Source organism: Coturnix japonica, chromosome 2 (genome assembly GCF_001577835.2).
Source record: "Coturnix japonica isolate 7356 chromosome 2, Coturnix japonica 2.1, whole genome shotgun sequence".
In the NCBI taxonomy this organism is placed as follows: domain Eukaryota; kingdom Metazoa; phylum Chordata; class Aves; order Galliformes; family Phasianidae; genus Coturnix; species Coturnix japonica.
Window position 1 is genome coordinate 38,249,291 of NC_029517.1, and position 26,675 is coordinate 38,275,965.

At 37.6% G+C, this 26,675-nt stretch overlaps 1 protein-coding gene across 1 annotated transcript in view; it reads left to right on the forward strand.

Annotated features, from left to right (window-relative positions):
• Positions 1–13,347: 13,347 nt before the first annotated feature.
• COL6A6 (collagen type VI alpha 6 chain) overlaps positions 13,348–26,675 on the forward strand; it is a 36,551-nt gene continuing 23,223 nt past the window's right edge. The window contains exons 1-11 of the mRNA XM_015854028.2: positions 13,348–13,405; positions 13,965–14,552; positions 16,020–16,604; positions 17,049–17,672; positions 18,723–19,274; positions 19,903–20,451; positions 20,808–21,392; positions 22,248–22,823; positions 24,027–24,376; positions 24,991–25,069; positions 26,466–26,611. Of these exons, the coding sequence (XP_015709514.1) occupies positions 13,348–13,405; positions 13,965–14,552; positions 16,020–16,604; positions 17,049–17,672; positions 18,723–19,274; positions 19,903–20,451; positions 20,808–21,392; positions 22,248–22,823; positions 24,027–24,376; positions 24,991–25,069; positions 26,466–26,611 (4,692 nt within the window). The remainder of the gene's footprint in view (positions 13,406–13,964; positions 14,553–16,019; positions 16,605–17,048; positions 17,673–18,722; positions 19,275–19,902; positions 20,452–20,807; positions 21,393–22,247; positions 22,824–24,026; positions 24,377–24,990; positions 25,070–26,465; positions 26,612–26,675) is intronic.

Consider the following 26,675-nt stretch of genomic DNA (forward strand, 5'->3'; position numbering starts at 1 on the left):
TTTTGCAGAACTAGTGATCAAGCCATTAAAGAGACTATCACAAATTAACTAACTTCACAAGTTTAGACAGAGGTCCAGGTGGACTAAGAGAGGCTTCTCCACTCCATCTCTACCATTTTCCCCATCATGGCAGCACATATTTTCCATGAAAGAACTAGTACATGTCAGAATTGTGTTGCTAGTAAGGACAGATACCAAGTAGTCAATATAGTGCAGAACTAATGATAATTTTTTTATATGAATGTTTCTACCTACAGAAGATGTGATTTTCCTGGACAATATTAAAGTTGCGACCTCCTGATCCTGCTGCAGAGGAGGTATGAGTCAGTGTTTATGTATAGCTTTAGCTGAGGTAAACAACCAGTTTCTTAGAATCACAAAAGTGTTTTGCTGATATGGAGCAGCTGACATGGCCTGTATTTGATACATTTCCCCTCACCTTCCTTAAAGTATTCATTAGATTCTGTCTGATAAGAGATCAATCTAGTTTAAAAGTAACATCCCTCCTGTTACTTTGTTACCTTTTGAGCTGAATTAATTATTTAGCTTTGCTCAACAGTAACCATCACTTTGTTTACGCCATTCTCTTTTCATTATCTAGAAATATGTCTTGCTCTCATTAAAAGCTTTTGTAGATTCTTTGGCATGTAATCATTGAGTAATATAAAAGCATCAGGGAAAGGTTTGGCAAAGATGAAGGGAAGTTTTCAGTGAAGAGATGCTGAGGGTTGAAAGAAGCGAATAGCGTAGGAGACAATGAAAGATCTAGAAACTAAGTTGTCTGGGGAAGGCAAGTAGTGATAAAGGAAATTACTACCCCTTAGGAGTAATACAGCAGCACATTCAGTTATGTTCAAAAGTGGGGAACTTAAAAATTATTGACAAGAAATTCTGTCACCAGTTGATGTCATAATTGAATTAAGATACTTCTAAAGGACCATATAAGAGCCCCAAACTTCAGAAGATGATAGTACAATTATGAATGTTGTTATTGCAGTAATGGTAGGAGAGGTACTTGGCAAGTTTGTCACCCAAGCTTTTATCCAATTGTCAGTTTAAAGATTTTGGTAAGACTAAATGAGAGAAGGAGAGAGTGTAAGAGTAATCAATTTAATGCTTTCTAGATATGCATTTGAAACTGGCTACAGACATGATCACCTTCAGATACTTTCTATACTTCCATGAATTGTTAATTAAAATGATTGGATTAAGAATGTGCTCATATTGGTTAGTTTTGTTAATGACACTAATGGCTAGAAGCAAGAAGACACGCAGAGAAAACACCATCATGTTGGCTATTGTATACTGCAGAACGCAAGTCCCTTCCTCCCCCTTATTCCCTACAATACAAACACATACATGTTTATAACCAATATGTTTTATCTAATACTAATTCTAGTCAGATCAGCCTCTTCGGAAATATGAGACACCACTGTGTGATCTAGCTGAAGTTCTGATTGCATTAGCATATTTTGTTTTTCTTCTGCCAGCCTTACTTCAATAAAAAGAATATTGCTTCCTACAAATAATCATTCTGGAATCTGATGTATTGTTGTGGTTGGTATGATCTCTTATACATAGTATAAGGAATACATAGTTTTAAGGAAAAACACCTGGAAGTGCCATACAGAAAAGGTTCAAAACTGGCATAGATGGAAATGATACATAAATGTAAAGTTCATGCTGGGCAACTCTGCATAAGCTATGTGAGCTTTCTTGAATTAAGTAAGGGCTGTGAAGAGAAAATGCTTCCTTATGAGCACTGTAACAAATACTAGTTAATAACTTTTCTCTCCACAAGCCAACTGAAGCAACCTCATCTGATTGTTCTCTTAAGTAAACACAACTTTCCTCAAATTTTTGAAAAGCTCGAGGTGCTTTTTGAATATATATATATATTATATATATATATATTTTGGAATAGGCATTCATCTACTCTCACACATAAGACTTCTGTACCCATGGTCCTTCTATATCCTAGATGTAAGTATTCTGTAACCAAAACTAGGAGTGCGAAGAATTCTTAGAATAAAAGTAAATTAAATAAAATGGGGCTGGCATATAGAAAATGCTTATTCCTTGAGAAGAGTTTGGGACTTATTTGCTGTGTTTCGTTGTCAGTGTAAGGTGAAGCAGTCTTTGGTTAGTTGTTCAGATGTTTATTGTAAATTACTTGCAAGAAAAGATTTTGCATCAGTCTTTCTGTATTATGTATTATCTTCCAGCTAGGAGACATCCTGTATAGGCTTCTGTGTTATAACCTCTGAAAAAAGTACAATGCAGTCTGGCAAATTCTGTGTGCATATTATATTTTACAGTGTATTCTTTATGTCTAAGTCATGCGGAAGAATCCTTCTTGAGTATGACAAGAACAGAAATATCTAGATATATGGTTTGGTGTTAACAAAACTCTATGGCAGTCTTGCAATTGCATGTCCAAAACCTTTGACCTTAGAGGAGTCTGCACCTCAACTACAGCGCAAGGAAAATTGTGTTCAGGGTTCTGGAATGCAGTTTATAACATACAAATAGGGAGGTCTATTGCATATGAGCTTGGTAGATAGTCCCAAGCAATGAAGTGCTCTGTCAAATGAAAGCCTAAATATTTTAATGAAAAAGTTTAGTGCAGAGCCATTAGATTCTAAACAAAATAGCAGAGAGATACTGAATTAAGCTTTCAGTGTTAAGTAATCAGGCACAGTGAAACTACAACAGATTAGAACAGCTCATAAATTACCTACATCACATGTTTCCGCAAGTTAGCTTCCTTATGTAACGTTCAGTCATTAGAATAATTTTACTATTTGCTGTTCAGACCCTCACATTTGTGACAGCCAGTGGGAATTTCCAACCATGACAAAACTCAGTTACATTAGTACTGTATTGTTTCTTTATTTGCAGTTATAGCAAGCCTGGAGTGTTGTCTAACTAATCCCCATATCATTAGCAGAGTACTGCATCATCAAGGAAATGCTGTCATGGAAATTATAGAATCATGAAATCGCTCAGATTGGAAAAGGCCTTAGACATCATCAAGTCCAACTGCAACCTAACCATACTACACTAACTCTAACATTCCTCCTCTCAATTCTGTTCCTGAGCACCACATCCAAGTGGTTTTTAGACACATCCAGGGATGGTGACTCAACCACCTCCCAGGGATGCTATTGCAGTGCCTGACAACCCTTTCTGTAAAGTTGTTTTTCCTTATATTCAGCCTAAACCTCCCCTGCTGCAACTTTAGGCCACTTCCCATATCAGTTTATTTCTGAAGTCAGAAGGCCTGGCTCAGGTTTGCATGAGCACTGAAAAGGCCTTTTCCTGCTTCCTGGAAGCCAGTTTTAAAACTCTTTTGAACTTTGAAAAGAAGTCAGAGGGAGTTCCAAGCAACTGAAATTTGGTGTGCATCTCTGCTTTAAGTTGCACTCTTGCTCCTACTGACTCTGACCTTCTGCTGAGGTCTACCAGCAGCTTCTTGGCTATGGCTTTCTCTACTTTTTCTTCTTATTTACAAGATTTGGGGTCAGATCCTATGGTGCAGTCAGAGTCTGCCAAGTATACGTCAACGGAACAAACCTGAACAGAACATATCTTTACTCATGAAATCTGTGGAGGGATCTGTTATTTCTTTAGTTTTCTAACTTTGACAGCTGTGAGTCTGTGTGAGGTCATGCAGAGAGAAGTGCAGAGGTTGTATCTCCAGAAGAAAATGGTGGGGTATGCTCTTTCCCGAGGATTTTTACTTCCAGGCATATCAGTGCATCTCTTTCAGAAACTTTGACAGCACTTGAGCTTTCTCTGTTTCCCTGACTCACTATATTACTTTTAAGAAACAGTGATCTAATACTGTGTTGTCTTTGTTGTATTACTCTTAGAGAGTAGCTTGCACAGCGTCAGGGATATCTAGTACTGAGACAGTATTACTAGACCTGAGTGGAGAAAGCAAGGCAGAACTTTATTTCCTTTGAAATAGAGAATAAAAAAGAATATATATATATATATATATATATATAAAAGAATACTTCAAGAAATTATGTTCCTTTCTTTTCCTTTGAGTTTACAAGATTATACTAGATATACTAGTAGTTCAAAGTCTTCTGTATCCAGTTTGTAATTAAAACTGAGCTAATGAACTTCCCACTTTGTGATGGCTAAGTGTGAGGTGACTTGCATTATTGCTATTCTGAAGCACGATTTTCTTCTTCTTCTTCTTCTTCTTCTTCTTCTTCTTTTTTTCTTCTTCTTCTTCTTCTTCTTCTTCTTCTTCTTTTTTATTTTTTAAGTAAATTTGTTGTTTGTTTTTAACTGAATCTGGATTTGAATCCTTAGTTTTGTGTACAAGATGCTTTTCCACTCAGTACTCCTAGGAACTGGTGAATCACATCTGCTAGCTCTCTTTAGCACTCTTGGCACTGAGAAGCTGCTCTCATGAATGAAATGTTTGTGCTTAGGTTGCTTGATATCCTTTACTAAACGAGTCAGCGAAGCACATGTAGGTAAAAGTTGATATTTTCAGCATTTATGCTCTTCACTTTTGTCTGATTTCCACTCAAAGGAACTGGTAAGGATATTACAAATTATTTGTGTCATCCTCAGAGTTTAGCTGCTCTATCTTACAATACCTGTCAAATGGGTTTTGTTTCCTGCTTTATTGGTTTTTTATTGGTAACCATTATGTTCTTCCTGGCAAGCAAGAAAACTTGACTCTTGGTATTACCATGCTACTGTGTATCGCAGGAAAAGTGAGTCTAAAGTCAGAACAGGTAGAGAAGACAGACAAAACACAGTAACAAGTGTGTTTTCTGTTCCCTTAGGTTTTTCCTTTGGAAACCACCTTTTGGAATATCTGCAATAGTTTGTTGATCACACTCACCTCCAAAGTCAGGTAAGTCACTAAATGTGTCCTTGCTTGATTCAGTGTCTAGCCATGTGATTATACCTGCAGTCATTAGAGGAGTCTGCTTGCTTTTAAGAAACCTGAAGAAGGTGGAGCTGCAACTTTCTTCCTGAGACATTTCAGTGATAACCAAAAGACAATGTGCTAATTGAAGAAAAAAAGTCTGTAGGGAGGAGATCATTGATAAAAGGACTTCTTTGTTTTCTGAATGTCAGCTCACTGTAAATATTTTGCATAACTTCTACAGCCACATTTATTCTTTTTTTGGCATTCCTGTCTCAGTGGTGAAAGTTCAGCATCTGAACATATGAGGACAGTAGTTAGGTGTGGGGGCGGAATGGATTTATTCTAGTTTCACTGTTTGGTGAAACTGGGAACCTGCGTACATGGAATCTAGGCTTTAAATTCTCCTTAGTGAGAGAAAAGGAATGGGGAGGAAGGAGTAACTAACCAGGGCATTCAAGGCGAGCCTATCTGTGAGCCAGAACTCAGTTTTGGGAGCTTTTTCTTTTATTTTCTCTCTCTTTTTTTTCGTTTTCCCAAAAGACTTCAGAAGAAATGAAATCAGGATGTAAAAGCTGAAGAAATCTAACTGAGGTACTTCATTAGGTAAGAAAAAGCTGCATGACCACATACTTCACACTGTTGGAGATGGGATTTGAATTTGCCACAAAAAAGATTGTGTTCTTTCTCTTAATATATGGATAAAGAAGCAGGAAAATGTTCCCACCCAAAGTTGTGAAGGGAAATTCTGCACGCCGCATGCTTATAAATGATAGGTGTAAAATAAGTGTTGTGTCAAATTACCTATGCTTTTTATAATGCACTTCAGAAGCATTGACATTTAACTCTGGAAATCTCTGTATTAGCAAGGATCTACTGAATAGCTTTCCTTTAGAACACAAAACGTTGAAGTACATAAAACTGGGACAATAGCTCATCAGAAAGAGAAACAAAATATAACTGCAAGTAATCTCTATGAAGAGTTTAAAGAATTCAGGAGTGCTCTTGCTTCTTCATTTGAGATTTCTTGCGTATATATAATGGTGGGTCTCTAGGAACAAACAAGAAGAAAAAATAATGATGGTTAAATGTGCTACAAAATATGTGTATTTTTTATACTGGTTTCTAAAAACTTTAATATTAGTAGATTTTCATAAAATAGCATAAAATAAAATAAAATTTAAAGTTAAAAGTATATGGGTTTTTTTTTCCTTTTGAATTGCTGTCTTAGCATTCACATATATTATATCTATATATATCTTTATGTAATTAGCTACTGATATGTGTATTAGGTATCTTGCAATAGGGCTTCATATCTGCAGTGTTATATTAACTAAATTTCCATATTAACATTGCTAATTTAGTATGCAGAACTGATAATGCTCCATGGCACTGTATCTGAGTAATGTAGGATTTGATCTGTAGTATCTGAGCTTTAATACTTCTTTGCTTGTTTAGCAAATGTTGAAGAATGCATAAAGGAGGAATAAAGTACTTTCGTAAATACTGTATGCCATGTATGACTGGAAGTTCATGTGGTTTCATGAAAACTATGCAAAATAAATGGTGAAATTAGGGAAATTCATCTGTATGTCTTTTTAAATTGCAGTGTCTCTGCATTTAAGGAAGCTACCTGAAGTGTGATGTCAGTATGAGCTACTGAAGGGGAAAATAAAGGGCAAGTGGGAAGCTGGTTCCCTTCTGCTCTCATTGTTTAGGTAGAGTGAGAGAAGCATTTAAGGCATGGAGTAACTGACCCTATGAACAGGGAACATCATGAACACTAAGGTCAGGAGAAAATGAAGGCAGAAAATGTGTCTCTTACTGTGTAACAGTAAGATGGAGACTGCGGTACAAAACTAAAATTGTTGCTTCACAGAGGAAAATCAAGCTCCTTGCTAAAACGGCAACTACAGTTTGTGTGTAGTACCAGAAGCTTGGTGATACTAACTCCCTTGGGTTTTTCACAGATAGAGTTTTTTGATCTGAAAATTCTTACCTTTATAGTTAGGGGAAAGTGAAGCTCACCAGAATTTAATGGCAGGGAGTTTGTAACTAGACGATCTTTAAGATCCCTTCCAACCCAAGCCTTTTATATAAGTTTCTATGATTTACTGACAGAAGGACATTGTTCAACATGTTTGTGCACATAACATCTGTGAAGCACACTCCGGATCTTCATTTTGATTTCAGTCTTCATGAAATCCTTTGCTTCAGACCTCCATGTGTGGGACACTGAGCTTTTCATTCTTTGAAATCTTCATGTGGTGATGCAGAATAGTAAATAAATGGTAAATAAATGCTAGTGGCAGTGCAAGGTTTTTTATTAATGTTATTTGTCAGGGCAACACTTTGTATGCACATGTGGCTTTTGCTTCACTGAGTAGACCATCTTTATCTCAGCCCATGAGTTCTCCCACTTGTAACTTTCTGACTCACTTTCTGCCATCCCACTATGGAGCAGCTGCATGGTATTGCTTAGTGGGGTTAAACCACAACATCTTTTCTTTCTTTGAAGTTGCTGACCTGCATAAATGATGAAATTGGCAGAAAATTATTGGTAGGTTCTGGAATAGTTCATTTTCTTGTGGAAGACGTTTGTGTTCTGTTTGCTCCAAAAGAGAGAGAAATCTTTGTTTCTTTTACTTTGTGTTCCAGGGGGCATCTAGGAGAATTATCAGATTGGCTAGGAAGATTCCCTGTACTAATAATCAGGCATCTGGCTGGACTGAACTGATAAACTGCCATAACGACATAGCTAAAGCTTCCTGAGTAAAGTCTATGAAAGAAAATATTTCAGAGAGCAAATTGCTCTCTACCTTCAAAGTGCTCTAGATTATGTTAGTTAACTCTCTCAGAAATTCCAAGAAATGATGTCATCCTTTTATACATCTGTCCTGTATGACCATCTTTTTGTACACTTTTTCCAGCATTTCATACAAAGTCAGATAAATATCTTCTGAAACACTTCCTTCTCCATCCCTTTTCTTAAATCCATTAATCAAAACTTCTGGCCTTTCTCACTGTCAGAATATGTTTGAAATATCCTGCATTGCAGGGAATATTGTATCTATTTATCAGAAAGAAACAGGTTGATGATTCAAGTGAAGTAATAAGTGGAGATACTTTCATTTTTAGAGGCAGTAAGTTTTCAGAAGTATGTAGTAAGTAAGTTCAGCAGTCTTAGGACCAAAATAAAACCTGACAGCAAGATGTAAATTTGCATAGAGGCATTTTCTGACTAGAGGGAATTTTTCTGGTGGCATTTTACTTTATTGACCTTGAATGCATTATTTTCAAGCTGCACTGAGAGACGTACATACAACTTATTAAGATCACAGAATCTTAGGGGTAGGGAGGGACCTTTGGAGATCATGTAGTCCAACCCCCTGCTAAAGCAGGTTCCATTACAGTGAAGGAGGGAACCTGCTTGAGAAGGAGACTCCCAGTCTTTCTGGGAAGCTTGTTCAATGCTCTGTCATGAAAGATCATCCAGTTCAAGATGCTTACTGTTTCTCTGGCAATGGTATTACACATCATACACTAACAAAAGTTAGTTATACTGATATTTTTATTTTGGATGTCATTATAAAATTTAACTGTATCACAGAGTAAGCTTTTTGCTGATTAAATCTAAAAAAGAGGTTGTAATGAGACATAGTAGTGAGAACTGGTAATTACCAGGGAGAGTGCTGAAGAGGTTCACTAACTATTGGGGACATATACAGAAAATTTAATGATCAAGACAATTTAAATGTGAAGATGTTATTTAAGATGTAGAAAAACTTTTGATTTGGTAGGGTTTCATATATGACATATCAAGCTTTTGCTTACTTTTTAAAGGGAACTGAAAAATGCAGAGGAATTGAAGAAGGTTTCGACAAAGCAGCCCAATGTTTCTTGCCCCTTTTCCTTTTTAGCCTCCATATAGTACCTGGAATTCCTTCTGGTGCATAGGGACATTATATACTTCTGGCATCTCAGTGTTACTGCAGCATTAGTAATAGGTAGTGCCTCTAAGTGGTAGGTTTCTTGAAATGGAGCAGATGTGGGTTTTTTTTCTCCCCAGAGATGTTCCAGAGAGCCCTTCAGGAGCTAGAACAGAGCTTGCTGTGATGATGCCTGGAAATGATATTTTGTTGTTGCTTGAGGGTAGAATATGATCTTGAGTAGATGATTTTTATTCATTGCTTTTTGCTATTTCCAAGACCTAGGATAATATTTAATGTCATTACTATAGGGCCTTGGAACTTAACCCTGTGCTATGATGGGGACCAGCTGCAGCCTTTCCACTGAGTGGTATTTGCAAATCCAAGATATAATTTAAAACCCGGTGTAACAAAATGTTAACAGCAGCATTTGGTCATTAACTTTGTTTTCATGGATAATTGGCTAACTTTTCTGGTAGAACATAAATGGTGTTTAGAATGTGATAAACAATCTGTTGGCCTGTGATCTTAATATAAATCTACAGCTGGTTTCAAAAGAGATTAGAAACCTTTAAAGCAGTCCATGAAGAAGGCAGAACATTCCTATGTTGCTTAACTTTCTTTTTATATTCTTTCCTTAATCTAAGAGCTATTGACAGGGACATGGGATTGGGCAAGGTTCTGTTCTGATCACTGTGACTTTTTGTCCACTGATGGCAAGCAGATGTTCATCAAACAAAAGTGACAGAAACAAAGAGAATACACACATATGTGAACATACCCTGCCATCAGCACATTCTCTGAAGATACTGAAGTCTAATCATAGGATCATATAATCCTTAGAGTTGGAAGGGACGTCTGAAGGCCATCTAGTCCATCTCCCCTGCAATGAACAGACATAACCACGGGCAGATCAGGCTGCCTAGCACCTTATTCAATTCTCACCTTGAAAGTCTCCAGGGACAGGGCATCAACCACATCACTGGACAACCTGTTCCAGTGCCTCACCACCCTCACTGTAAAAGATTTTTTCCTTATATCTAACCTAAATCTACCCTCTTTGAGCTTGAAGCCATTTCCTCTTGTTCTATTACCACAGACCCTGCTGTCCCCTTCTTTTCTTTAGCTCTCCTTTAGATGCTGAAGGGCCACTATCAGGTCTTCCCACAACCTTCTCTTCTCCAGACTGAACAGCCCCAGCTCTCTCAACCTGTCCTCATAGGAGATGTGTTCCATTCCATGGATCATTTTTATGGCCCTTCTCCGGATGTGCTCCAACAGTTATATATATCTCTTCTGCACTGAGGACTCCACATCTGGACACAGTACTGCAGGTGAGGCCTCACCAGTGCAGAGTAGAGAGGCAGGATCATATCCCTTGCCCTGCTGGCCACGCTTCTTTTGATGCAGCCCAGGATATGGTTGGCTTTCTGGGCTGCAAGGGCACATTGCTAGCTCATGTGCAGCTTCCTATCCACCAGTATTCCCAGATCATTTTTTGCAGGGCTGCACTCAATCCTTCCATCCTCCAGCTTGTGTTGGTAATGGGGATTGCCTCAACTCAGGTGCAAGTTCTTGCAATTGGATTTGTTGAACCTCTTGTGGTTCACTTGGGCCAACTTCTCAGGCCTGTCTAGGTCCCTCTGACTGGCAGCACCCCACAGCTTTGTGTCATCAGCAAACTTGCTGAGAGTTCACTTGAGCCCACTGTCAATGTCATTGTGGAAGATATTAAAGAGTACTGGCATCAGCACCAACCCCTGAGGGACACCACTCATCACCATTTTCCATCCAGACATTGAGCCATTGACCACCACTCTCTGTACTCAACCCTGCAACTAGTTCTTCATCCATTGAACAGTCCACCCTTCAAATCTATATCTTTCCATTCTGGAGAGAAGGATGCTGTGGGATACCATGTCGAAGGCCTTATTGAAGCCGAGATAGATGATTTCAGTGGCTCACCGCTTGTCCATTGATGCAGTGACACAATCATGGAAGGTCACTTAGATTGGTCAAGCAGGGTTTGCTCTTGCTGAAGTCATGCTGGTTCTCCCACATAATCTCCCTGCTTTCTCTGTGCCTCAGCATAGCTTCCAGAAGGATCTGTTTTATGATCTTCCCTGGCACAGAGGTGAGACTGACAGGTCAGTAGTTCCTGGGGTCATCCTTTTTACCCTTTTTAAAAATGAATGTGATGTTACCTTATTTCCAGTCACCAGGGACTTCACCTGACTGCCAGAGAGTGGCTTCAGCCAGTTCCCTTAGGACTTCGTGATGCATCTCATCGGAACCCATAGACTTGTGGATGTTCGGGTTTCTCAGAAGGTCATGAACCTGATCTTTGCTTAAAGTGGGAGCGACATTGCTTCTCCTGTCTCCTCCAATCAAAACTAATATTTGAGGGCTGTATGGCAAGCAATAATCGGAGAACACTGAGGCAAAAATGTTGTCAGCTCCAAAACTAAATTCTAGGTAAATTATTCTCATTAGAGCTCCAGAAGCCCTGAAATAGTATTTATTTGTTTATTTAAGAAGTCACAGTGTAGAGTCTACTGAAACTGTACACTGTATTGAACTCAAGCCTTGAAAATGAGTTGTTTAAACTACTTCTTTATTTTGATCTGAGTTTCTGCCAGGACAAACCAACAGGTTTAAACAATTACCCGAGACAGAGCAATGTTTGGCTTATTCCAAACTTCTGGTAGCTTAACAATGCTTTGTATAAAATTTTGGTTGTATTAAAAAGGGAGTAAAGAATGAAACAAAGGCAATGATTATGACCTGGCTTTCCATTTCTTTTTATTCTTAAAAATATTTGTTGTATTTTTATAATACAACATCTATAAACCATTAAGTGTACTTGTGTTCTACAACTGAAACTTTTTCAAAACTGTATTGTTCATTGTTTAGTATCCACAAGCTTAATGTAGCTTAACTTTGTACTTTCTTGCTGAGATTTTCATTCCCATTTCACCTAGCAATGAATTGTGGCACTGTCATATGGCATCTTCGGTACTGGCTAACTGGCAGTTTTAACTTGCAAATAAATGCTTGTTCTTATCTAAGCCTACTTTATATTTTTCTATTTTATAACCCACCAAAATTTTCTTTTAAATAATTTTGTGATCAAACAATTTGAAGACTAGAGCCAAATCTTAGCAGTTCAATTTCCATTAATCTTGTATTGTGAATAGCTTGCTTCCTCTTGAATTTGGGACTGTGGTAAATATAGATCAGAACAAAGAGTTCATTTCAGTTTTATTCTGTACATCAATGTCAAGCACTAACAGTTCTATATTAAAAACATGTATGTTGAACATAAGGGAAGAAACTTGGAATTTGAAATGCTAGGGATAGTAAGCCTCTGTGATGTTAATAAAATGCACACAAAACCACTTTACTCACAACTATCAGGCTCCTGAGAAATTATGCTCTTTGTTTCTTACTTTGTTTTCTAGGGAGACCTTCAAAATGGATGTTTGGAAATCGCTTCTTGTTCTTCTCTTTGTATCCACCTTCAGCACTACAGATGCACAGCAGACTGGTAATACATTAAAGAAATATCTCATCTTCAAATTAATAGTTTTTCCTTTCCTACATTGTATTTTCAAAAGCAAGGAAGAAGTTTTACTGTTATGTGGGTATTTCATTGTGTCCTAGCTAAAAATTTTGCAGCCCAGGTATGTATTTGCTAATTGCAAGAAAGCAAAGTGCGAGGTAAGTCCGGGGCTCAGCACTGTTATCTTAAATCTTCCAAAATAATAGATGACTGCTTGAGAAAGCATTCTGTTCTGTAGCAGAAAATCTTCACAGCATTTCTTGGCTTAAGGAAATTGTTTACATTTCATTCATGCTCTGATATTATCATATGCTCCTGAAAGGTGTGGACATGTATGAATTAGTTATTCCCTACAAGTAAATGCATTTGGTCTTCTTTAAGTCAGTGTGACTTAATAGTAATGCATGCTTACAGTCCAGAGTACAAAGTAAGGACCAGAGTACAAAATCTGGAGTAACTTTTCTTCGTAGTTCACTTGGCAGTGAGTCTATGAATTCTTATGATTGTAGTTCACATACAGAAAAGAGTACAGCAATTACCATGTGCATTCTCTGCTTATGATTTCATATGGAAAAGCTGTATATGGAAGTTATGTTGACGAATTTCAGCTTCTCTTCTTTGCCTAACAATGGTATGGAAAGATGTGACATCAGACACCCTGTATGAAGAATAATGGGAAAAAAGGAACTTGATGTACCATGCACTGAATTTTTACTCAACACCTACTGTGACAAGTGTGGTATCTTACAGAAGGTAGAGAAATTGTCTCACATTGGAGGAGGCACCAGAACTGGGTATATCCTTTAGTTTATGATAGAGAATCACTTCATTAAAAGTGCTGGTGGAAAAATAAACAAACAAATAAAGGGGTTCCTTGAACTGCTGCTGTGATAAGAAATGGGCAAGCTGAAGATAATACTCAAAATGCAGCCACAGCAGCCAAGGATGCAAGTATCATGTTGTATGCCGTAGGCATTAAAGATCTTGCTCTGCATGAACTTCAAGAAATAGTGAGTGAGTCAGCAGATAAGCATGTCTACAAAGTGAAAGATTATTTTGCTTGGTAGTTTTGCTCTCACAATGTTCTATAAAAGTTTTGTGGAGGAGGAAACTGGACTAGTTGCACAGTTTGCCCATGATATGTCCTGAAAGAGCTATTTCTCTTCTTTGATGGTTTTTTTTTTTGTGTGTTGTTTTTTTCTCTTTGCAGATAAAGAATATAATTTCAGTGTGTTGCCAAAATATAGCTTTCTTCTTCTATCTTCCATATGCTGTCAATAATACCAACTCTTAAGTGTTGCCAATTTTTGAGTATAAATATATATATGTATATATATATATTTATAAATATTTATAAATGTTTATATTTATATATACTTATATATATATATAAATATATTTACATATATAAATATAATATTCAAAATAATGGAACTGGGGGAAGGTGAGAGGAGGAAAGGAAAGGCAGAAACATACAACAGCTATAATTTTTCATGAACAATAAAACGTCTGTTCTACCTTATTCATGAAGAATGATAGTAACTTGTTTTTCTATGTCATCTTCCTTGAGCAGCTTGCAGTAAATCCACAGTGGCAGACATTGTTTTTATAGTGGATACTTCAACAAGTATTACCCAGGAAGACTTTCAGAAAGTGAAGAACTTCCTCTCCTCCTTAGTCTCAAGTCTTGAAATTGGTCTTGACACGATCCGAGTTGGACTGGCTCAATACAGTGATGAAGTTCACCAAGTATTCTTACTGAATCAGTATTTATCAAAAAATGATGTTTTGGATCAGATTGGGATTTTGCCATACAGAGGTGGAGAAACTCACACAGGGGGAGCTCTGGATTTTGTTAGCACAAAGTATTTCACAGAATCTGCTGGTAGTAGAGCAAAGGGTTACGTCCCTCAGTTAGCCATTCTTATCACCAGTGGAGAATCCAGTGATGAAGTAGAACAACCTGCTAAGAAACTGAGATACAGGGGCATTTCCATTTATGTTGTTGGAATTGGTATCCAGAATACAACTGAGCTTCAGCAAATAGCCAGCAAACCTTTCCATAAATATCTGTATAGCATTGGCAGTTTTGATGACCTTCCAGATCTCTCCACAAGACTTTTGCAAAACTTCTGCTTTGCAATTGAAAGCCAGATACAAGGTAAGGATTATTCTTGTGCCATTTCAGCTGTCCATTCCATGTAATTGTGAAAATAGAATGTAGAAATGTGGTCTTGGTTTTGATGCTATTTTATACAACTGTTGCTGTCATGTAGCTCCAGTGAAAATAATGGGGTTAAATCTGATCTAAGTCATAGTTCAGGATGATGTTCCTGTTTTTTTAAACATGTTTAAGTGCCTGTATTGACATCAGTGATGTTAAACTATTAAAAACAAAGGTAAATTTATGCTCAGTGCTCTCTGTAAACAGAACCTTAATGGGCTGCAAAGAAAATCTGGATTGGATTCACTGATTTAACGAAATATATTCAATTACATCTCATTATTGCTGGTAGAGCCATTAACAGAAAATTATTTATGTCACTGAACAGTTTCACAGAATTATTTATCAAGCTATACTTTTGGACACTTCCTCAATGCTTCTAAAAACTCAGTTCAGAGTGACCATTTTAGGAGTGAGAAAAATGAAGAGAAACCATATTGTCCAATTTTTTCAATATATTTTCTGAATATCAAAATCCACAGAAAATGTATTTTCTCTGTTTTGTAGAATCTATCTGTCATTGTTGAACCACGAAAGAGGATGGGATATAAAAAATGCAGGCATAGTAGCAAAACTAATATCAAAACAAATAAAATGAAGTTTAAAACAGTAATAAGTCTTTAAAATGCTAAATGCAAATTGGAAGTACATTATGTTGTTTTTTAGTTTTGTAGAGGTCAGTATGCATAACTTTAGTACTTGATGAGAAAAAGTTAGGGGTTGGACGCTAATGTTGGTACTTAGGCAACTGGCTGTAATCTCCTTTTCCATAATAAATTGTTACACTGAAAGACACATTTAGGCCCAGTTTCATTTGTCTTGCATCTGATTTCCCCTCACAGAATATGCATCTCTTTCCATTAACTTTAAGCAAAGTTAAGCTAGAATAATTTTAAGTTCTGGTGCTTCCTCTGGTATTTGAAAGGACTTTCTGCCTTTTGGAACAAGTCTTCATGGAACTGTTACTAACGAAAGTTTATTCTTAAGTGTTCAGATGAGCACAGTTCTTAAATACAACCTAGATTATAGTAGGGATGTAGAAGACCTTGATAAGCAGAATATTACTGAAATTACATGATAAAGCATGCCATCTTACCCACAAAGTCATAAGTAGAAGGTGAAATTTTTGGTGTACAAACACTATCAGATATAGAAGATTCTCAGGATATTTTTAATACTTTTGGTTGTTTTCATTAGAATTCTTTGTTTAACTTGTCAAAAGATAATATTACAGCTGTCATGTAGCATGTTTAAATGATATGCTGTAGACTTAAAGCTCATGTCCAAATTTAAATTCATGAACATCAATGACAAGGTTGCAATTCTTCTTTAGGTTACATTTGAAACTAAGTCTGGATACGGGTATCTCAGCAGCTCTTTTATTATGTTTTTTCCTCTCTGCAGCATTCGCAAAACAATATGCTGATGTTATTTTCCTTATTGATAACACTGAGAACATGAAGACTTCAACATCTGAGAGGGTAAAACACTTCATCTCCCAAGTAATTAGACAGCTAGATATTGGGCTTAACAAGTATAGGATTGGCCTAGCCCAGTTTAGTGGCATAGGAAAGGTGGAGTTTTTACTGAACACGTACGAAAACAAAGAAGAGGTGCTTGGCCACATTCAGCGCAGCATTGCATTCACTGGAGGCTCATTGCAGAATGAAAGTGCCATGGAGTTTTTGAAGAAAACCTTTTTAATGAATGGTGCTGGAAGCAGGCTCAGCGATGGCACTCCACAGGTTGTTGTGATCTTCACCTCTGTATCCAGAAACAGTATCATGGACGAAGCCTGGATATTAGAAGAGATAGGGGTAAAAGTTACCTCAGTTGACATTGAATACTTTGACAAGCTAAAAGCAACTGCTAGCAAAGCTTATCAGATTTATGAAGTGGAGAGCATTGACCCTGCTCAACAAAACATTGTCAGTGACATAGAAACTTCACTTCAGACCCTTTACGACCTTGATTCAAGTGTGCCAGCAGGTATGTTGTATCAGAAGAGCAAAACTGGCAGGCTCAGAAGCCAGCTCACTGGTAATCCAGAGCAACGTCTCAGGTGTCTGGGAGGGAAAAACAGAGTGCAAATGGCTGACAGCTTCACCTTTACAGAGGTGTTCTATTGAAAAAAAAAATATATATATATAATATACATACATACATACATATATATATATATATATATATATTCACCACCTTTAGTCATGCAGTTGCAATGTTTATCTGTGCATAATTTGTTATAAATCTGTACTAACTAAAGGGAACAGGGCAGTGATTTTGAGGGGTTGGCTGCAGTGAAATTGCCTGTTCTGAATGAGGGGACATTTTGGCTTGGATTATGAAATGACCACAGGGGATTTTGTATTTAACCATAGTCCAACAGTGTAACCTACAGTAATCTTATCTTCCTTTTATTTACTTTGCTTTTAGTGTGTTCCAGTGCAACAGTGGCAGATATTGTCTTTCTTGTGGATGAATCCAGCAAAATTGGATCAAAAAATTTCCAGCTGATTAGAGCTTTTCTGTTAAAAATTGTTAATGCCCTAGATATTGATCCAAGCAATGTAAGAATCGGGCTAGTCTTGTACAGTGATGAACCAAGGCTAGAGTTCACTCTTGACACATTCAAGGATAAACTGGAAATACTGAACTACCTGAAGAATTTACCGTATCGAGGTGGGCAAGCATACACTGGAAGAGCGATTGAGTTCCTGAGGAATAAGGTTTTCACTCAAGAGGCAGGCAGCAGAAAAAAACAAGGAGTGCAACAGATTGCTGTGGTTATCACTGATGGACAATCCTTGGATGATTACACTGAACCAGCATCAAAACTAAGACGTGAAAGTGTTACTGTCTATGCTGTGGGCATCCAGAATATCACAGAGGGTAGCAGACTTGATAAAATCGCAACATATCCTCCAAGGAATCATGTTACCACCCTGAAGTTTTTTCTACAACTGTCAAATATCAAATGGAAAATAAAGAAACAGCTTTGTAATGAAATTGTGACAAAAACATTTGTAGTACCGTTAAAATCACAAAGTCTGAAGGAAGGTAAGAAGTATGCATAAAATCATCATTTCCATGCTGCCAGCCTTGTTGCTGATGTGTACAACATCTGCGCTTAATGCAAGGGGAAATTAAAATTCGGAAATATTTTTGAAACGTTTATAAAATTCTGATGATGATGGTTCCAAATATCCTCCAGCCAAGATCTGCCCTGCTTGGAACCCTCCCCTACACATTCCTGCCCTTTTGGGGAAGTATGTGGCAGGAAGTTTTTGCTGCTTCCCCTTAAGCAAATCCCAAATCTACCTCGTGCTCAAGTGAATGTGATTCTTCTCAGGATTCTCCAGGTTAACTGTCTGTTAATAATAACAGCTTAATAATATCTACAAATAGACTGAGGCAATTCTCTGTTACTTGAATCCAGGTTATAAAAGAGCTCCAACTGTAAAAATAATTTTTAGGTGTACAATGATTCTGAATTCTGACAGTGATGAAGTAAAATGTCATCTCTCACCTCTAGAAGTAGCTAGGCCATGCTGTTACTACCAGTTCAGGAATCTAGCCTCTCATAAAACAAACCCTGGTAATATTTTTATCTTCATACCTAGATTCTACCCAGCCTGTAACAAAAAATCTTCTCTTACCATTCTGTTTCAAATTACCTTTAGTTCTAGCTGCACTTCTTCATTCTTTAGCCTTTGCAGGCTGCCACACTATTATGGTACCCCACTGTATCTGTCTTTTATTCAATTTTTCTTACTCTAGTAGCTGTTCCAGTCTTATCTTCCATCCCATCATGCTTACTGTCCTTTTATTATTGAGTGCCAGTAACAGTCACTTTTGTTATTCTAATATATTGCTTTGACATATTCCATTGGTGCAGAGAAGTCTAGTAATCTCTTACTCAATTTATTCAACCCTCAAGATTTTACAAGCTTTTAAACTGAAGGACTTTCCAAATAAAATTACTAGTAGCGTTTATTTATCTATTTTTTTGAGATTGTGTTACAGTACAGTGATTTTTTTACACCTGGAATTGTCAAAACTCCTGTAACCTTATTTATTTATTTATTTATTTATTTATTTGTTAATTAGGTTGTGTGGACACAGAGGAAGCTGACATTTATTTCTTAATTGATGGCTCTGGCAGTATATATCCATCCGACTTCAAGGACATGAAAACATTCATGAATGAGGTTATCAGAATATTCCAACTTGGAGCTAACAATGTTCGCTTTGGTGTGGTTCAATATGCATCTGAGTCAAAGACAGAAATCATAATTGGCCAACACAACCAGATGATGAGGTTAATAGAAGCAATTGAGAATATTGATCAAATTGGTGGAGGTACCAGAACTGGAAATGCCTTAAGGTCTATGAAAAGTCTGTTCAAAATGGCTTATAGGGAAAATGTTTCACAAATTCTTATAGTGATTACAGACGGTAAATCTGAAGACGGGGTGAATCAGGCAGCAAGAGATCTGAGACAACAAGGAATTGTTATCTATGCCATTGGCATCAAGAATGCTGTTCAACAAGAGCTGGAGGAAATAGCAGAGACAAAAAATAGAATGTTTTTTGTAAATGACTTTGATTCTCTGAAACATATTAAACGTGAAATTGTGCAAGAAGTCTGTTCAACAAATGGTAAGAGAATCTCTTAAGCCTAAACTCTTTCCAAGCAGCTAGAGTTAGAATGTGTACATGCAGTTTGGGTTATTCTGAGAATGCTATTGCTACACACCAGAAATAGAGATTTGTATGTGGGTGATCTCAGACTTTGCCACATCAAGACTAGACAAACTTTCAAAATACAAGTTGTACCAGTCACCAAGCAAAATAAAATTAGGTTAAATACCAGAAGTCAAAATTTGTCAAGTAAAAAAATGAACAAGAGTAAAACCCAAAGTACTTGCATTTAGGCATGTCCTGACCCCATTTCATGAGAACACACACGGTGCCCAGTGATAATTACCTGCAGTCTAACATCAGGATATTTGCGGTTCTGAACAGGAGAATAGTCTGAGTGTTGCAGAATGCTGTCATTTATGAAGAGATAAATTCATGTTCTTCAACATATGAGTCAGAGGGTGGTTATCTTGTTAGCGATTAAGGCTCCTGTTCACTCTTGTCCATATACCTGCTGAGGACATCTGTCTTCCCATTCTGTCATTTACGGCTTTTGGGGGGTTTGACACAGCTGAGGTGTTAAAAGTGCAGGTGAAATCTGTGATTTTAGCCTATTCTGTTATTTTTTTCCCCCTTTATTTCTTAGTCTGTAAAAATGTGAGAGCTGATGTTGTTTTCCTCGTGGACGGCTCAAACAGCATTCGTCCAGCTGAGTTTCAGAAGATAAAGGATTTCATGCAGTCATTTGTTACCAAGGTAGATGTTGGGCTTGATAATGTTCGAATTGGCTTGATTCAATTCAGCTCTGAAATAAGAGAAGAGTTCCAGCTGGACAGATACAGCACTACAGCTGACGTGCAGAGAGCCATTCAAGAAATGCAGCAGATAAAATTGGGAACATTGACTGGGAAAGCACTGACCTTTGCTGCCTCTTACTTTGATCGACCTAGAGGAGGACGTCCTGAATTGAAACAGTACTTGATAGTGATCACTGATGGAGAAGCACAAGATTCAGTAAAAAACCCAGCCAGAGCTATACGAGACAAAGGTATCAGTATATACGCTATTGACATGCTCCAGGCCAACAATTCACAACTCGTGGAGATAACTGGCGCCCAAGACAAAGTGTTCTTTGAGAGTGAAATTAACTTCTCAGAAAAGCAGATTGTCTTTGAAATTTGTAATCTACAGAAGTGTAAGTAGTGATGATAAGCCTCTCTGTTTGTTCTCTTTAGGTACTTGTTTCTTTTTTTTTTTCTTTTTCCTGTCAACACTTTATAAAGAAAGATTTTGTTTTCCATGTTCATAGTGGAGTCTACATCTGTCCCCCCATATGATACACACTATTCTTTTTCAGGTTGTAATCTCATTCTTTTCTTTGTAAGCAAGTAAATAAATATTTCCCCTTTTCTGTAAAATGCTCTGCACTTTGTGGCTACAGCTGGAACATGGGAACAGAAATATCTATACAAAGTCTTGAAGGAGATTAAAGGGTGATGAAGAGAGATGGAATTATAACTTTATTTCTTTTTCTTCTCTTTCCACTGACAGTGTGCAAGAGAGCAGAGGCTGCTGATATCATGTTTGTAGTGCATGGATCATCTGGTGTTACAGACCTGAAGTTCAAAAACATGCTTCAGCTTGTAGAAGCAGTAGTTAACAACTCAGTGGTTGGAAAGGACAAAGTTCAGTTTGGTGCTTTGGTCTATAGCTCCAATCCAGAGGTGCAGTTCTCACTGAATTCATACGCTTCCAAGTCTCAGATTAGAGAAGCAGTATTCAGCTTGAAGCCTTTGTCAGGCCAGCCCTTCACAGCAAGAGCTTTGATGTTTGCCAGGCAGAGATTTGGTGTGAACTATGGTGGACGTGCATCATCTCTTGCTGTCGCTAGGATCCTTGTTCTCATTACTGATGAACCAACAGTGCCATCAGATAGAGGCAACCTTCCCATGGCCATAAGAGCTCTGAAGGAAGATAGAATCATCTTAATTGCTGTTGGAGTGAGCAAAGCAAGCAGAGAAGAACTTGAAGAGATTACTGAAGATCAAGAAAGACTGTTCTTTGCACAAAGCTATGATGCACTAGAAAACATACACGAAAACCTTACTCAGACAGTGTGTGAGATATCTAAACCAGGTAAAATAGATTTTTGAACAAATTCCCTACGTTTCTTTCTACAAATGAAGAATGTCCAAGACAAAGATCAGTGTTAAATATTTTCTTTGGATGTAATAGGAGGATGAGTGGAAAAGTCTGGAAAGAGTTCTGTGCTTAAAATACAGCACATGTGAAGATGCAGTCTCAAAAGTTACCTCCTACCAATGGTCTTCCATCAGCTGTTTTCAAGGGGTTGCTTATACTGATGGAGGCATATGTCTTTTAACTCCTAGCAAACATTATTCATTCAAGTTAGAACTTCAGACTTAGGCAGCCCATCCTGAAGAAAAGTATTAAATTTTAAAGATATAAAGGTTCATGTGTGTTAGAACAAATAGATCACCATACTACAATGTACTTAGGTCGTTCAAATACCACCATATATGTCAAACTCTGTTAAGAGTGTGAAGAGCATAACAAATGTATACAAAACTTTTGTTAAAAATCCAGTGAACCTGCTTATTTAGTGTAGACATGGCCCTTGCTGACAAATGTGTCTGATTCCACCTGCACACAGTGGCTCATCACTTCCTAATACACCTCTTCTCATTTGTGCTTAGAGAAGAACCCAGTGTGTTGGGAAATCCCATTTATCAAAACACCTATGACACCTGTAGAAAGACTTCACTTAATGGTTCATTTTGTATTGAAAGATGGCTTCTCGACCACACTTTTTTAGATGACAGGTAGATTATGTCCTTGTGCAGCAACAGATTTTCTGACTAATGGCTTAAACTGAAGAGAATAAGGAAGAAGTTAAACAATGTGAACATTGCTCCTCACTAATCGTTTTGTTGTTGTTGTTTTGTGTCTTGTCCTTGCTTTCTCCCTAAGTTTGCAGCAATCATGTGGCAGACCTGATATTCTTGATAGATGGATCAGAAAGTATATCAGAACATAGTTTTTCCATCATGAAGACCTTCATGAAGGATGTTATGGACAATTTTGTTATTTCTAGGGAAAAAGTACGTCTTGGGGTAGTGCAGTACAGTCAAGAACCCCAGAAGGAATTTTATCTTAATGAGTTCTATAGTGACACAATTATAAAGGAACAGATAAACAGAATCGAGCAGATGAAATCTTCTACATTCACTGGCAAAGGACTGAGGTTTGCCCAGAGTCTTTTTGAACCTGCCAATGGAGGGCGCAAGAACCAAGGAGTTTCACAGAACCTTGTTGTGATTACGGATGGCCACTCTGCTGACAGAGTGGATGATGCAGCCATGGCTTTGAGAAGCAATGGGATACATGTCTTTGCAGTTGGTGTAGGGATTGTAAACTCTTTTGAGCTGCTTCGAATAGCTGGTGATGCAAGGAGAGTGTTCACAGTAGAGAACTTTGATGCACTGAAAACAATCAAGAGCGCTATTATCAGTGAGATCTGTGAACCTGAAGACCAAGCTAACCAGGGTAAGTACCATAAATCTATTGTTGGGTATGTAGTGGAGAATATCCACATAGCTACATACAGTCCCTAGCAAAAGTACCCAAGCATGCTGGGAAGCAGGGCAACTGTTTTACCAAATAGCTCTGCATAGATTTGTTACTTTCTAAACTTACACTTTTCTTCAGACAAAAACCATTATGCTTTTAGCCATGGTAAATGATTTCTGAGGTGAGATAGTGCTTCACATCTATCACACACATTCATCATTCCTCAGTATCTGAAAGGAAACAGAGAAGATGTGCCTGTGATACTCTAATCACAAGAGAGAAGATGGATAATTCAGTGATATCTGAAAAAGGGTCTTACAGAAAACTTACGCCGTCTACAGCCAAATATGACCATCCTGTTCCAATGGAACTGTCAGTAGCAACTGTTGACAAAAATTAATTCCTATAGAGGTACTGTGGGGAGGTTGTTCTCTGAATCTTGAAATCAGACGGACAACATCACAGGCTCTGGCTAACGAGCAACTTCACACCTCCAAGTGAAGTGTGTTTGTATACATGTGTATAGATACTTAGAACTGTTTAAGATAAATATTTTCATGCATTTCCATGCTGTGGACTAAACAGAAACACTTCTCTGAGGCCTAAAAGTCAGTCAAATTTTGTGGCTGTAAAAGTGCATTGACTTTGTATGTTGAAAGGTTTTGGTACATGCCCTTCAAAGGGAAGACTTGTACTGCAAGTACTGGAACATTACAATTTTTACTCCTATCAATTCTGTAACTGAGGTAGCCCTCCCCTTACAGCACAGTAGCTATAATATGTTACACGTTGAGGGTTTTCCCACTATCACTTTTGATTCTTCAGTCTACTGTTCTGTATTTGTATGCATTATCTGATCTTGTGACAAAACGATAAATCACAGTCAAGCTTTACATTGCAATTTAAATATGTGCTGCTTATTCTCAATTGGTAGCAAAGCTTATGGAAATATTTGCAAGACTAAACCTTCTAAGGCTATTTGGGAGCAGAAGAATAACAGTGAGAACAGTGAGCTGTTTTGCATTTGGATATGTACATACATCTGGTGAATGGGGGGAGTGAGCAAATGGCTGTATACTGCTTAGCCACCCGTCAGGGTAAACCACAATACTGTGATGAAAGACAAATATCATAAATGGTGTCTGCTTACAGATTCTCTTTTTTCTGATTTCTTCACAGATTGCAATATAGACCTTGCTATAGCTATTGATAGTTCAAGACACATGCAGTCAGCATCTTCACTGCTTCTGAAACAGAAACTGCAAACATTCCTCCCCAAGCTTTTATTCCAGATGAAATCTCTTCCAAGTATCAGCTGTAATGCTGGCTCTCCAGTCAGCATTAGGTTCAAATTCCAAGTATTGTCACAGACCAAGCAATTCCTCTTCAACTCTGATTTTGAGGACTATAATGAGGAGATCATGCAGAAGTTCTTAGAGGCACAAACAGTGGTGAATACTTACCTGACTGCAGACTTCTTACAGGCAGTTCAGGAGAAGTTTTTTAGTGCAACCTCTGCTAAAGTGAAGGTAACATAATGGTGTGAATGAACACACTTGAAAAATTTCATGGTTTAATTTTTAATGTTTAGTGCTGTCTCTGATGATGATTATTCCATGGAAACAAAGGGTAGCTCAAGAACTCTTGAATCATGAATTGGTGAGCTTGAAGACTTGACTTAATATCTTCTGAAATGAAAGGATTCATTCCATTTAAGTGAAAGAAAGATCTCAGTGAAGCGTTTCAGGATCATTGCTTTTATTTTTAATAAGGTGCTGACTCAGTGGAGCACTGAGCATGTCCTGTAGTGGCTGTTTGAACATTTCTACTTGCTAAGGTCTCCATGCAGGAAGTCATGGCAGAATTGCTCTTCAGGATAGCATACTATATGGCAGATACAATACAGTTAATAGCAATGGTAAGAATTGATAGGCAAGACAGATCTCTCAGATAGAAATGTTTTCAGGAAAGAAAGGGTTTTGTATTTTTGCTCTTTTTCAATCACATGCGTTCCAGGTCTACACAATGTAGTGGAATTTAAACTACCTCATAGCCAGTTTTCAATGCAAACTGTACTTTTTTACATTAACATAGCTTTTAATATTCTTCCCAAGTGATTCAGTATTACTCTCTTTACTGACAGGTTCTGTTAGTATTTTCAGATGGGCTGGATGATCCTCTGGAAGATCTCAGAAAAGCAGCCAATGCCTTTCGCCTCAAAGGTATTACAGCACTGCATTGATGCTCCGGCCTCCTACTGCCCTGAGGCCCACTGTATTGCTCTGCTACTATAAACTTACTAAATAATACAACTCGCTGCACTAATAGAGTTACTCAGAAGTCACAGGGAAAGTGATTGCTTCTCCATGTGAACCTATGTTTACCATGTTCAGAATAATTGCACATTCCAGAGTATTCACAAGGGTATTCCCCATCTTTAGTTGTATTCTTGAGCCAATCTTTTTAATGTATTAAATGAAAACTGATAATCTATTATTTTAAAAATTATTTTTTATCCTGTGGATTATTATTTTCTGGGTTTGATCTGTGTCATGATCTTCTGCACTGCTAACTTGAAGCAGAAGCAAAACAGAGACTGGTTTTATGTATAGGGCAAATTATAGTTTCCTAAAGTACCTTAGGATTAACTCCTGTGAAACAATACTGCTCTTTCAGTATAAGACACCTTCCTTTAATTGTGCTCCTCCGGTTTGTACCTTTCTTTAGCTATGCCATCAGAGACTTGATTAGAGCCCTTTCTGTCACACAACAAGATTCCCTGTGCCTTAAATGTGAATTGTAGAAAAAGTGAAAAGTGAAGAGACAAGTTTTCCATCTAAGAGGAAGAGGGGAGCAGAGATTTCCTCAGAGAAACAACATTTGAGGAAGGGAAAAATGAACTTTACTTCATACTACTGTATAATAGAAAGGCTAAAGTTGTATCTACAATAAGAAAAACATAATGAATGATTAAAATATGTGATATACAATCCGATACAATTCCCTAGTAAACTAGAGAGAAATCCCAATTTTATTCACAGGACATTCCTGTCAGTGGGAAAGGACAAATAAATGGAAACTGGAGAAATCCTAAAATTTGCTTGTGCCGATATGTAATTTAGTAGGTAAATGCAGACAGATCATTTGTGATGGGCTCCCAGATGAGAAAGTGGCTTGAGCAAGCCTTAATTTCCCCTTCCCTCTCTTGCTCATTTTTGTTGATAGACGATGATAGAAATATTTTTAGAGTGCAGGGAACCTAAGATGCTCCTTATTTCTACTGCGCAACTCCAGCAGCTAGAGTAGACATTCTTACTGACAAATGCACAAGATGTTAGGCCCAGCTCTAGCATGTGTGGGAGAAAGCAGATACATTTCTGTTCAGGTACTGAGGTTGGCTCTTGAGCTGAAGTAGCAGCAGTTTGGTCTGAAGAAGGGAAGTTAACTGGAAAATTACAAGTCTTAATTTTGGTCTCACATGTTCTTCTCAGTGGCTCTATTTCATTTAACGTAATGTAAAATGTAAGTTTTAGAGAGCTGCTATTATTCACAGATGTGTTTCTGATTAAATAATGTCACTCAGGCATTCACAAACTTCTATCTACACTTATTTTGAAGGTCTTGATGCACTTCTCTTAGTTGGCTTGGACAATACTCAGAACTTGACTACACTTCGTGAAATAGAGTTTGGCAGAGGTTTTGGATACAATGAACCACTGAGTGTTGGATTCCCAGAGATTGCAAGCATCTTGCGGAGAAACCTTGTAAGTCCTTTTGTGAGATAAACAAAAGGGAAGCAGTCTGTGTTTTGTAATTTATTGTACATAA